The 13,000-nt window shown below is 38.6% G+C and overlaps 2 protein-coding genes across 2 annotated transcripts in view; both read left to right on the forward strand.

Annotated features, from left to right (window-relative positions):
* The first annotated feature begins 4,045 nt into the window (after nucleotides 1-4,045).
* On the forward strand, nucleotides 4,046-8,360 carry LOC148724522 (uncharacterized). The gene is made up of 4 exons (XM_088730832.1): nucleotides 4,046-4,198; nucleotides 5,376-5,632; nucleotides 6,434-6,548; nucleotides 6,849-8,360. The coding sequence occupies exons 1-4, from the start codon at nucleotides 4,132-4,134 to the stop codon at nucleotides 7,970-7,972; spliced, it is 1,563 nt and encodes a 520-aa protein (XP_088586958.1). The 5' UTR covers nucleotides 4,046-4,131; the 3' UTR covers nucleotides 7,973-8,360.
* Nucleotides 8,361-11,661: 3,301 nt separating this feature from the next.
* The window catches only part of LOC148724523 (uncharacterized), a 7,534-nt gene continuing 6,195 nt past the window's right edge, over nucleotides 11,662-13,000 (forward strand). Inside the window, exon 1 of the mRNA XM_088731982.1 lies at nucleotides 11,662-12,400. Within this exon, the coding sequence (XP_088588108.1) occupies nucleotides 12,334-12,400 (67 nt within the window). The 5' untranslated portion in view covers nucleotides 11,662-12,333. The remainder of the gene's footprint in view (nucleotides 12,401-13,000) is intronic.

Raw genomic sequence — 13,000 nt, forward strand, 5'->3', positions numbered from 1 at the left:
GAACAGCTAAGTTTTCAAATGTGCGCTACAGAAGAAAAGCCTTCAAATTAAGTAGATAGGAAAAAATACAATTGATGTTTGTCTTCAGACGCGATGATAATAATTTCTTTATTTCGCAAATGTCACCTTTTAAATGAAATGATTTAACGGCGGTCAGTTGAATAGGAGCGTAAACGACGAGTTGATTACATCCTTTTCCTTTTAATGATAGACGGGCGCGGTTCCTAAACTTTTACGGGCGCTCTCAGGGGTTGGACTGAGAGTTGCCCGGCCATCAGCCGGAATTACGCATATTACTCTAGGCGCAACGAGTGGCGCTTGCATTTGAGACCCTTTAAAACTCGCCCCGAGTACTTTCCCGGTCATTCCGTGATCGACAAACCCGCCACCTTGGAAAGAAAGATGGAAAAGAGAGACTGTCCGCAAGTTGAACCATTGACAACCTTCGATCTAAAAAAAAGAACCATTTAGACCTATTGGAAACAAGAAGATTCATTGGCGGGTAAAAAATAACTTTACTTAGATTCTCCGATTTGCAAACCTCAGTCGATGTCCTGTGAAGAGACCCACAACCGCTCACATTCATTCCTTCCCGTCTTCCTCACCGATGTGGGAATCATTCAATAGCTCCCCAAACCGTTCTAAGTGAAAGAACGTCTTAGCACGCATTGAACCTCCTAAAAAATTGAACTGTCGAAACAAAACAACACTGTTTTCTTGATATTTTTAAATCTCCTGTGAGACTCCTTCGCTCCGGCGAAGGGCTAACGTTCGGAACGTCAGCTTTTATAATCGTTACGGTGGCCAATTTACCATTTCAAGTTTGTTGATATATTCAAATTATTTCGTTATCCCCCACCGACGCAACCCCAAACAGTTTCTTTAGAAACTATCAGCCTTAACTCCTTAAGGTGTTGATTTCAAAACTGATAGACGAGGACACGAACTATTATTTCTCTTGGGTGGGGATATTCAGATAGAGAAATATGCTGTTTACAGCTTCTATAATGACAACTGACAAGCTGGTTGCTAGGCACCTTTCATCGGTCCTTAAACCTTGTGAATAATTTTTTTTTTCTCTTTTACTGAGTGGCTGCTGGAGGTTCTGTTCTCCATTCTCAAGCCAAAAATAATGAGCTCGTAATTCAGATGTCAATCATTTTCAAGCTGCTAGAGCGTACCCTCGTCGCTAATTCCATCTTTCTTTCAAGCTGCATTGACGAAATAGGGTCAGCATTGTTTCAGAGCGTCTGCTTTGTTTGATGGGAAAAAGTTGATTCACAACTTTAATGTAACCAATTGATAATCGTGATAATTTGGGAGCAGAGGAACGAGTCCGGATAACTAAAAACACCAGATAATCGAGGTTCGGCTACTGACCCTTCCCAACCTAACATCTGTAACAATATTCTCTGTACTGTTTTCTATACGCTTTCTTAGACGCTGACAAGGAGAATTTATTTAACAGTCAAAGCTTCTTAGCTTGGTGATCATTTACTTCATTCTCACGATCTCAATGAATGATTAGTAGTAATATAGTAGAGACAGAAATTGGATGGTTATTCTTAGGGGTTTCAAGGTTTAAAAAATCAGCAGCAGTTTAGCGTTAGTCTGTACTCTTATCCACAACGATATTTGTCATTACAGAGGTCAAAATGTTATGGACTTACGAGGCGTAGCCGAGTGAGTCCACAGCAGATTTGTCTTTTGACGTGTTCTCGACCACAATATCGACGTCAAGTAAAACATTTTTTTCAGCGCGTGACCAGTGCGTGACACGTTGACGCGGGAAGCGTTGTCTGTATCCTTATCGACAACGGCAAATCAGATTGCGACATCTCTGCTAACTAATAATTAAGGAGATGGCTTTTTAAAATAATTTTATTGAATAAACCAGTAGGAAGAAACATTTTGTGACCAGGAGGACTATCAAATTTAATACAGCTTTATAGCTGGGCACCTAATACAGACAATATTACTATCACAACATCAATCACACAGTCTCCAGTTTTTCCCTAATTATATTAACATCAGACAAACACACATTTTTCTTCCTTGCAGAACCCTTGTTCTTCTAATCCCTATTCTTCGATCCAGCGCTGCCACACAGGATTCACCAGCAAAGGCTATCGAAGCTTGTGCAGAGATGGACTCTTTGGAAGAAACTGTACCGAAGCTATATTGCACTAACTGTGTTTTTTTTTTTAATCATTTCCCCAATGCAGATATCGAGGTTCAAATTAATTACCTTACGATTTCCTTTTATCTTTTTTTGTTTCAAGTTAATAGAGAAGACCCCTGCATTTATAAAAGGGCCACGCTAATGTCTACCGAATGAGATCCTTAATATCGTTTCAGTTCCTCTTCTACATCTTCCTGTATTTGTTCTTTTTTCTTTCGGGAGGACGGTGACTTTTTGACCATCAAATCTGACCTTCCTGTTACTCAGTTGAGGTTCGGTGACACTTTTTTTTTTAGGTGGCCACATCCACAAGGCATACACATGCAGTGAGAATGCAGTCACAAAAAAAAAATTAAAGTTTTGTTTGGGAGAGGTCGCCATGGTCGCCAACTGATTGCCACAGTGACTCGTTTATTTGCATACTGAACAAAAATGTTTTGTCCTTCGTTGTGTTTGCTATTTTTATTATATATTTAACGATCTTTAGGCCATATCTATAACACGCACAGAATTCTCATTGTACAAGAAACTTGCATTCTTGTTAAGTTAGACCTCAACTCGCAGATTACCGAGAAAAAAGAAGGTGTGAAAAATAAGATTACTCAATGCATTCAAGTAATGGATCTATGTTTCCTTTTGAAGGACGCCCTGGATAAACGAATCTTTGCATGATTAACTTAATGTGCTGATTTGGTTACTTCTGGAATAAAAATTTTGTGAAGTTTGAGATCAGATATTTTGTATTTACTTGTCGGCGTTCAGCGTGGTGTCAGACTCGATACAAACGAAGAAGAATATCCCTTCGATTCGAGTCTCGCTCAACAAGCACATGAATTTCTCCTCGAGCTGTGATTTTTCCCTTTATTTTTTTTTTTCTCTAAAAACGAACCAAAATTATTCCTCCCTCGGAAAACGTCACCGAAATCAGATACAGATAGCAAATTCCGATTAGAACAATTTCTCTGCTGTAAAATTTGAATTAGTGCAAAGCCTTTAACAATAAAATGAATTATCACTTTCTTACAAAATCATTAATATAACTCAGCCACACTATAGAGGTTGTCGCAATGAAAGCGAGGGTTTCCAAAACTCCGAATGGATTATTTTTACACTGGTATATTGGTATATTCGCGTATCTTGGTAACAACGTATCTTTATTTATGTTTTCAGGTTGCGTAAATATTTATGATTTCAAGTTGTGTGTAATTTGTCTCTTTTCTTCTTTTCCCCTGTGAAATGAGGCACATTACAGAATTAAAACAAAAAGAAACATTTAGTTACTCTCTGTCTTAGACAGTCGTTAGAATACCTGGTTACTAATTAAGTACAGCTTGATAAAATGTCAAAAGGTAAAGCCAAAAAACATTAAAGAAGTTGGCCTTGTTTGTAAAATTTGACGTTTTTCCAATCGCCAAGCATTCTTATTGATAGCAGGTGATAAATTGAATTATTTACTGCTGTGACAGCCGAAGGGGTACGCAAACAAAAGTTACAATAACAACGACTTTCTTGCACTTTCTATGCAAGAGTGCATGCAAAGTAAAGATCTATTTTCCCCTTAAAAACGAGTTGTATTACCCGCCTGAAGAAAGAGACATTATTTTCTGTCATAGATAACATTCAATATCACTCGGACGAAGTAGTAAGTTTTACCCGGTAAGTAATTACAACGTCTGGTCAACGGTATTAATTAGAATCTCAGTAATTGAAGCTAAGAGCCTTTAGACATCATTGGTTAAAATAATAATTTGCAACAGTTGATATGTGTTTAAAAACTGACATACTTCCTTTCAAAATGACCATTTTCAGTTACATAAAAACAGCAGGTGGTGAGATGAATCATTCTGTCCATCAACGACTGGGAATAAACAATAACTCCAATGTAGCAAGATTAATTTTTTTCGCTATTGACACTCGATACCGTTCCAAACAGAAAACTCTGCGAGATTATGGAAATGTTTCAAGTTCTATTTCTACTTGCACTTTTGGGGGAAAATTGCTTGGCGTCGAACAAAGGTGAGCATGTGAGTTTTATGCAGTTCGCGCTATTCGAAAACATCTATGCACTTAACTGTACGTGTCGCTTATCAATTACTTTTCCCTTGATATTTGACCTCCACAGTTTTTCAACCTGTTGAAATATCTTATTATCTTAGAAACACATCTTTAAATGCTGGTACTCTAAAGTGAAGTGTCGTTCACGGCTTTGACGAACAGGCACGTAGACCCGATTGCAAAATTTTACAAAGTCGTTAATTCTATGAACGATTTACACCTATTTTCCATAATGTGTGGATTTTTGATGACGCAAGTTCACCGAAAGATAATCCGTTTTTTAGGATTCTATCTCAACTGAAGATCTGTTGTTTAAACTGCACGTAGCCCCCGAGATTATTGTTTTCGTAACTATTATGGTCGTTCTCCCGCAAAAGGAGTTTTTCGGATTTTTTACAATTCTCCTTTTTCCCATTTATCTGTTCTCAGTTGTCACCACTCTCCTTAGTTGCCTTTAAATATTCCTCAGTTGTCGCCAAACTCTCCAGAATTGTCGGCATACTTTTCTTAGTTGTCGCCAAACTCGACTCAGATGTAGGCAAACGTTTTTTAGTTGTCGTCAAACCCTCCTTACCTGTCGCCAAACGCTCATTAGTTAGATGCCCCCAAACATTCCTTAGTTGTCAGTTGTCGCCGATCAGTTATTATTTTTAACAAACTATCCCTAGTTACCGCAAGAGATTTCTTAGCAGTCATCAAACGCTCCTTAGTTGTCGCCAAACATTTCTCATTTTTCGCGAAACTCTCTTTAGTTGTCGCCAAAAATGTCTTAGCTGTCACCAAACTTTTTCCAAACAATCGCAAAACCCTCCTTAGTTGTCGTTAAAACCTTTCTCAGTTGTCGCCAAACTTTTTATTAGTTGTTACCAAACCCTTCTAGTTGACGCCTAACCATCCTTAAGTACCCCCTTAGCTGCCGCCAAACATTACTCAGTTGTCGCCAATTCCTTCGATTCCCAGTTGTCATCAAGCACTTTTTTTGTTGTGGCGAAACATTTCTTAGTTGTTGCCAAACATTTCTTAGTTCTCGCTAGACCTTCCTTAGTTGCTGCCAAGCACTTCGAATATGTGGCCAGAGTTGACGTAATTCACTAGTTAGCCTCGGTGCTCGAGTGGAGCAGTATTTTTTTATCCTCAGAGGACTGTCGACAAGTGAAAATGAATCCCACGATCCACGACTTCTTCTTGGAGAATCACGTTTTGAGAAGGTTAGAAATAGAATCACCCAGCACCTGTGAGGTGAACTGTTTTATGGATGCTGATTGCGTTTCGTACAACCTGAGACGGCCGCAGGATCCAGACAGAGGGTATCTTTGTGAATTGAGCGATTCTACTGACAAAATTCATCCATTGGATGTAAAATACGAAACCGGAGCTCTCTATAAATCATTCCAGGTAGGATGGTATCATTTCTTCGGTCATTACAAATTTGTTCATATGCCAGTATTACGTGTTCAGCAACCCTGTTACATTGTAAAGCCCACACTGCCTTGGAATGTTATGTCATACCATCTCAAACCATGTCCTGCCATTCTATTTCAGGTCCTTCATGTCATATCGTGACATGTGGTGTCGTTTCGTGTTACAAGTTGTCATGATATGAAACGTATTCCGTATCGTGTCACTTCATTTAATTTTTGGTCATGTTATTTTTACTCATGTCATTTTCACTCATGCTAATAGGTAACGTATGCGAGCTCGGCTATTTGTCAGAGCTATGTCAACAATTGGTACCACGTGTCATGCCATGTCAAGTACCATGCTTATCATCCTGTTCCATGTCAGGTGATGTCATTCTATGGCATTTCAAGTCATGTAATGTTGTCAAAACTCATGAATTCTCGTCGCCTTTGACGTCATGTCATGTCATGTCATAATTTGTCAGTCATGTTATGTTGTGTGACAACATTCCATGTCAGGTCGTGAATTATTACTCCATAATGAGTCGTTCCTGTCCTGCGTTGTTACCTCACACGATGTCACTTTATGTAATGTCAAGTCATGTTATCCATTCCATGTCACGAGATGTCATGCTTTTAAGCGTCATACCTGTGTAGGTTATGCCGTGTCGCAATATGCCACAGAGTACCATTGGATGCCATGATAAATACATAGTATAAATAATAAATATAGGACACAGCCGTATTTGTCGTTGGAATCTGAACTAATAAAATTAAATCTTTCTCTGCTTCACAGAACCCTTGTTCAAGTAATCCCTGTCCTGCGATCCAGCGATGCCAAACAGGATTCACCAGCAAAGCTTATCGCTGTGTTTGCAGAAATGGGCTGTTGGGACGAAACTGCTCTGAGGGTATGATGCATTGATAGATTTGCCTACGTCCTTGGTAATCATTTCTGTAATAAAGATTTCAAAGCTCAACGAGATTTTATTTCATCGGAATTTACATTACGATTCGCTGTCAAATCTCCTCTTTGGGCGAGACGAGAACTACTCTTGCTCTTGGACTCTTGGACTCTTTTCAAAGAACCTTCGAGCAAGCGTATGACAACTCAATGATGTCCAAAATATCATTTCAATTTCTCCTTTTCCTTTCTTTCTTTTTTTTTTTTTAAATAAACGTTTCTCTTCCTTTTTTTTTCCAAATTATAGCAACTCCCTCCGTACGGGTGTTTCCTGATTTTGTCGAGACTGAGGAAGGAAAAGACATCTCCATGACATGTGCAGTTATCAGTATTCCTCCTCCACGCTTGGTTGCATGGAGCAGATCTCAAGGAAATCTTCCTTCCCAAAGAAGTACCGTCCAGGGAGAAAATTTGACCCTGACAAACGTCACTAAACAAGACAGTGGCTCATATGTGTGCACTGCAGTAAACATCTGGGGTACAAACTCGTCCTCAACTCAGCTTAGAGTCTATTCAGCACTCATATTCACCAGCAAACCTCCGTCGAATGTGACAGTGAAGGCGTATGAAGTTCTTATTCTGCCATGTTCTGTTTCAAGCGATCTGACACCAGCGATGTCTTGGATCTATGTTGGGACTCTATCATTACCTGATGGTGCGAGTATCGATTCCTCGAATAATTTGATCGTTTCATCTGCTAACTTTACCCACGGTGGTACTTACATTTGCAATGCAACTACTGTGCGGAAATCCATTCAAACAAGTGTCACTGTTTATGTCAAGTACCCAGAAACCTGCGCCACAGTGAAGGCAAACATCAGTGACGTCAGTGGTGACTACGTAATTGATCCTGACGGTGTTCTTGGCGAAGATCCATTTCGTGTTTATTGTAACATGTCTGATAAAGGAGGCGTTGGAGTGACAGTTTTCAGTCACGACAGCGAGGAAAGAATCCACGTCATTGGATATGACGCACCTGGAAGCTACAGCCGTGATATTCAATACCGCGACAGGAGCCTTTCTCAGATCACAGCACTAATAGAAGTTTCAAGCAGCTGCCGGCAGTTTATCAGATATGAATGCAAGGGTGCTGTTTTAAGCCTGGGTTCAGTTAGCTGGTGGGTGTCACGTGATGGTCAGCCCATGAGATATTGGGCCGGAGCTACACAGGGGTGCGCATGCGGAATTACCAATTCCTGTGCCCGATCAGGCGATTCCTGTAATTGTAATAAAAATGATTTTGTTTGGCGGGAGGACAGTGGCTTTTTGACCATCAAATCTGATCTTCCCGTTACTCAGTTGAGGTTCGGTGACGCTGGCGAGGCTAATGAAGAGGGTTATCACACCCTTGGAACACTGGAATGTTATTGACGAGCTTTATAACCAGTTTCGATTTTGGCATACGTAGAAACAAGATGTAAATATTGTTGACTTGCCGTGAATTGCACACCTCAAGGAATGAAGGAATGAAAAACTGGAAACATTTTTGGGTATATTTAAATTAGTTTGACCTGTCTTGAAGCCAAAGATAGTTGTCTAATTTGTATTTTTGTTTCTTTAGTAGTCTTACCCACAATGCATACATGCACAATGAAAATGAAATGACGGAAAAACCCAATCTTTTTCTTTGGAGGGAGTTCCTATGGAGGACATAATATCACACGTTTATTTCCATGTTTAACAAAAACATATTGTCGTTAATTGTATTTTATTGTTCTACATCTATGATGAAATCAGGCCATAAGCTGGGTTTAAACTTTTTACATTGTGATCTGTGTATGGCCGACGTCAGATACAGGACAGTATAATTCATGAACATCATGTTCTCAACAAAAAATCGTTTATTTTAAGTGACAAAATGCCTGTATTATGTGCCTTATATTTTACTCGAGGAAAGGAACCGAAAATACTCATTATTCCAAGTTTAACCGATCAGCGGCTGCTTTTTGCTTACACTAACCTAACTATTCCCATATTTTTGTAGGTTTTGTCGAACACCAATTTCTTAGCCAATACAAAGGCCCCAAATCTGAACTCTATACCTCCTCTACAAGAGAGGAGCCAACTCAATTCATAACCGCAGTCAATTCTTTTCACCCGGCTCTAAAATATACCTAGGAAATTTCCAACAATTCTTTATCCTTTTTAGACATCAAAGTTTCAATTAAACGCAACAGTTTATGCACTAGTGTGTATTAAAAACCTACAGACTCACATAGTTACTTGTAGTATTCATCTTCGCATCCATCTCATGTTAAGAATTCCATTCCCTTTTCTCAGTTTCTAAGAATTCGTCGTTTATGCAGTGATGACTCTGATTTTTTCCACAAATCAGAGTCAATGTGCCAGGTGTTCGAAAAACGTGTTTACTCTTTTTCTGTCGCTCAAGCTGGTCGACACCGGGCCCAACTTATTGATCGACAGTCAGCACTACAAACGTCACAGAAGGAAAGTATCGACCGCATTCCATTCACTCTTACGTTTCACCCTCACAATCAATCAGTTAAATCCATCATTCTTAAAAACCTTTAAATTACTTCAAAACGTCCCAGAGACTGGCATTATCTTTTCGCAACCTCCACTCATTTTATTCAAATGCGACAAAAACATAGGCAGTTTTTTGGTCATAAGTTCATTCCAAACCAATGACCAATCCCGGCACTTTTAAATGCGCTCGCGCACGATAAAAAACTTGTCCTTTCAATCACAACGCTGAGAAAATATCGGGACCCAAACGAACCATTAAGATCACTGATCAATTTACGTGCGCCTCCGCCAACGTAATCTATTGCATAACTTGCAATTATTGCAAAAAGATATACATCAGCGAAATAAGAAGACGACTAAGTGACCGATTCCGGGAACACCTTCGCGACGTAGAAAGGAATGACAAGGACACATCAAAACCAGTCGCTAGACACTTTAATCGCTCCGACGAAGGGCTAACGCTCGAAACGTCAGGTTTTATAATCGTAACGGTGGCCAATTTACCATTTCAACTTCGTTGATATATTCAAATGATTTCGCTAGACACTTTAATTTACCTAATTATTCTTAGAGATATATGGTAATCTGCGGTCTTCCCTTAAATTTAGGTAGCTCGGAAAGCCGCAAAACTCTTGAACAAAAGTTTATCGTTCAAATCGGCGTTCTCAATCCCACAGGTATCAACGAACGCTCTTCATTCTACTAATTTATTCGTGTTTTTCTCGTCGCCATGTTCCCACCAATAGCTAGCTCCGCTTTCTGCATATAAACCCACACACAACCCACAATTCCTCCATTGGTTCTGACGAAGGCTAATAGAAACGTCAGCTTTTTAACTTGTTACTGTGGCTAATTTACAATTTCGACTTAGTTGATATAACCAAATTACCTTGTTACCCCCACCGACGCAGCACCACAGTTTCTTTAGAAACTTTTAGCCATTAACTATTTACATGACAATCATCAGACCCTCTAACTGGGTCAAACCACGCGGATCCCGAACGAACAGAGTGATCTTTTGTATATTTCAGTTTAGAGGAAGTGTTTGGAAATATCGAGAAGTTTCATAGGAGCGGCAGTGTACAACGTTAACAGATAAGGGATCGTTTGTTTTGATGTTAAGTAAGAACTTTTGTTGTAGTTTAATACCTTAAATATAACATAAAGTTTTAGTTTTTATTGTTGCTTTCGATGAAGGCAATTTAAAAACTAAGGACGATACTGTGTCCATTTAAGTTCGTTTGGTTCTGACTTAAATGTCTAAATATGAGTAAAATATGATTGTCAAGTGTGAATGTACATACGTCGCCACTAAATATGACTCGAGAAGCTAGAGTTGCTCTCGGCTACGCCTCGAGCAACTCTTACGCATCTTTCGTGCTCTCCAAACTTCCCGCGTGCTTCATATCTCGATGAACGCACGGTGACGTATGAACCAATTGTTAAATTTTAGGATATATTTTTAGATGTAAATTTATTATAGTATAAAGTAGATAGCAGGTCCACATTAGCAATAGCTTCCATTTATTCATTTATTCCACCTGCTTTACCAAATAAAGGATGTATGTATGTATGTATGTATGTATGTTTGTAGGGTTTTTCACCCATCAAATGAGTGCGCCCAGGGTACGAAATTAAAATTGAAAATTCCAAAAATGGAATATACTGAAAGTAGAACAGAGTCTTTCCCAGATTCTCTCTTCTCTGCTGAGAGGAGTGAGCCTTGAAACGAGGTTGACAGTGGGCAGGTTTGAGACTGGAGAACAGTGTAAAAAGTCTTGTCTGATGCTACACAGCTAAATAGCTTCTTTTAATAGGAGAGAGAAGGAATGATAGCTGACAAAAATGCAAACAAAAAATTCTTGTGCTAAAGACCATATGCATTATAGTTTGAGTACAAATATAAAACAAACATCAGAGATAAAGTGCTTTACATTAACGGAAGTAATTTTTGTAAAAGGAATTAAAAAGTTGACACCGGCTAAAAATATATTGTTCTGGACGTTTCGGCTAATACTCTTGCCTTCTTCAGCAAAGATAAAAAATGCAAATGTCCTGAACGGCGTCCTGCTTGGTTTAGGTACACGATGCGTGATAAAACTAAATCTCGAAGGGATTTTTTAAATGTAACAATAATCTCTAGAAAATTCTTAATGGCTCTAAAAATTCTTAAAGTTGTTGTATCAAAGGTATACAAAAACATTAAGGTTTTTAAGAGAAATACATTTTTAGCCGGTGTCAACTTTTTAATTTTTTTTACTAGAATTTTTAACATGGCTGGCTACACACCAAATATTTTTTTACCAGAAAAAACATTCTGTTTTTATTTTATATAGTGAAAGACCTCCTGGCCAGAAGAAACACTGGAAGACTAAATGTAGTATGTTTATTTTGTCGTTTCTGGAAGGAATTAATTTTCTCGCATCATTTAGTATTTTGTATTTAATTTTCTCTTTTACTTCGCAGCGATCGGCGTTAAGCTTGGCTAATTGGAGAAACGTTGGATTCGAGATTAGGAAAATCGAGGTTCGAATTGTTTCGGGTCTTCTCGACTATCACATAAATGTTTTTATGGGTAGTTCAGTTAGGGTTTTGGCAATTGTTTTGAGGCTAACTTTGAGAATGTATTTTAAATTATCTGTTGGCCACAGTGCGAAGGAATTATCTCTGATGGAAAATAGAGATTTGTATCGCTTATCACCGATGATGTTTATTTCAATTTTTTTTTCTCAATATCTCCCTTTTTAAAGCAAAATTATAAGATATCCGCTTAGCTTGAGGCAACTGATGCGTGCTAATATCGCCCATCGCTTTAAGTTTCAAATACGTTGTCCTTCGAAAAGATCGAAAATTGTAGAGAACAAAGTCAAGAACTGAAATTCGCATTTCAATTACCAACATTTGTTTCGGGCCGTAAAAACAAGCCGCCCTCAAGCTGTGGGTAATTGGTCTTTTTTTTTCCTTTCTTTGATTAGAAATTAGAAATTTCGCGAGCTTTTCAAAACTGGAAACCGCTCAGTCATACTTTAACGCTAATAGGTAAAGGTTTCTTTTCCCTTTAAATATTTGGTCACCTGAGACTGAAGGAAGATTCATTATTCTCTGTTTTCGAGAAAAGTCAATAAAAATAACTGACCCATTTTGAGGAAAAATGGAACAAAGCCATTTTTTACATAGACAGCAGGTGGTGAGATGAATCAGTCAGTTCGGAACAAATCGTTTCAAAAACATAACTTAGAGGGATCATGGAGACGTTTCAAGTTCTGTTCCTATTCACATTTTTGGGGAGAAATTGCTTGGCGTCGAGTAAAGGTGAGCTTGCGAGTCCAATGCTATGCGCAAATGTAAATGCACGTAATTACAACAATACGTTTTGCTCGTCATTTACGTTTTAATCGGAACTTGATCCTCCTTTTCAATTAGTAGAAACTGCACGTTATCTCAGCAAACTGCCTGTATGAGTAACTATTGATGAAAAAAGTCAATTACTTGCATAAGAACTGTTTGCAAAATGATGCAAAACAGTTTCTAAAATGATGAAAAAGAAGCAAGGGAACCTAACCACTTCGAATCGTCACTTCCTCGTAAACTCAAAGTGATACAGGTTGACTGAAAGATCAACAATGCTGAAGAATTATTGGTCTGACAGGACGATCTGTTCCATTTCAGGGTTATCTACACTCCCAGATCTTAGCTGTTGGGAATGAATAGGCTCGTTCTCTCGAGGAGAACGAGCTTATTTATTATAACCACCTTCTTCATAATCAATAGCCACTTACTTATTACAACCACCCATTAAATTATTTTGGTGAAATTCTGAATTGTCTAAAAAGTCTAAGCCCTGAGAAATCGGCTAAGATGAGTCAGAGCTATGATGTCAATTCGAGAGCCAAAAGTTCTTTATCATTTGCT

This window comes from Stylophora pistillata, chromosome 8, assembly GCF_964205215.1.
Source record: "Stylophora pistillata chromosome 8, jaStyPist1.2, whole genome shotgun sequence".
Lineage (NCBI taxonomy): Eukaryota > Metazoa > Cnidaria > Anthozoa > Scleractinia > Pocilloporidae > Stylophora > Stylophora pistillata.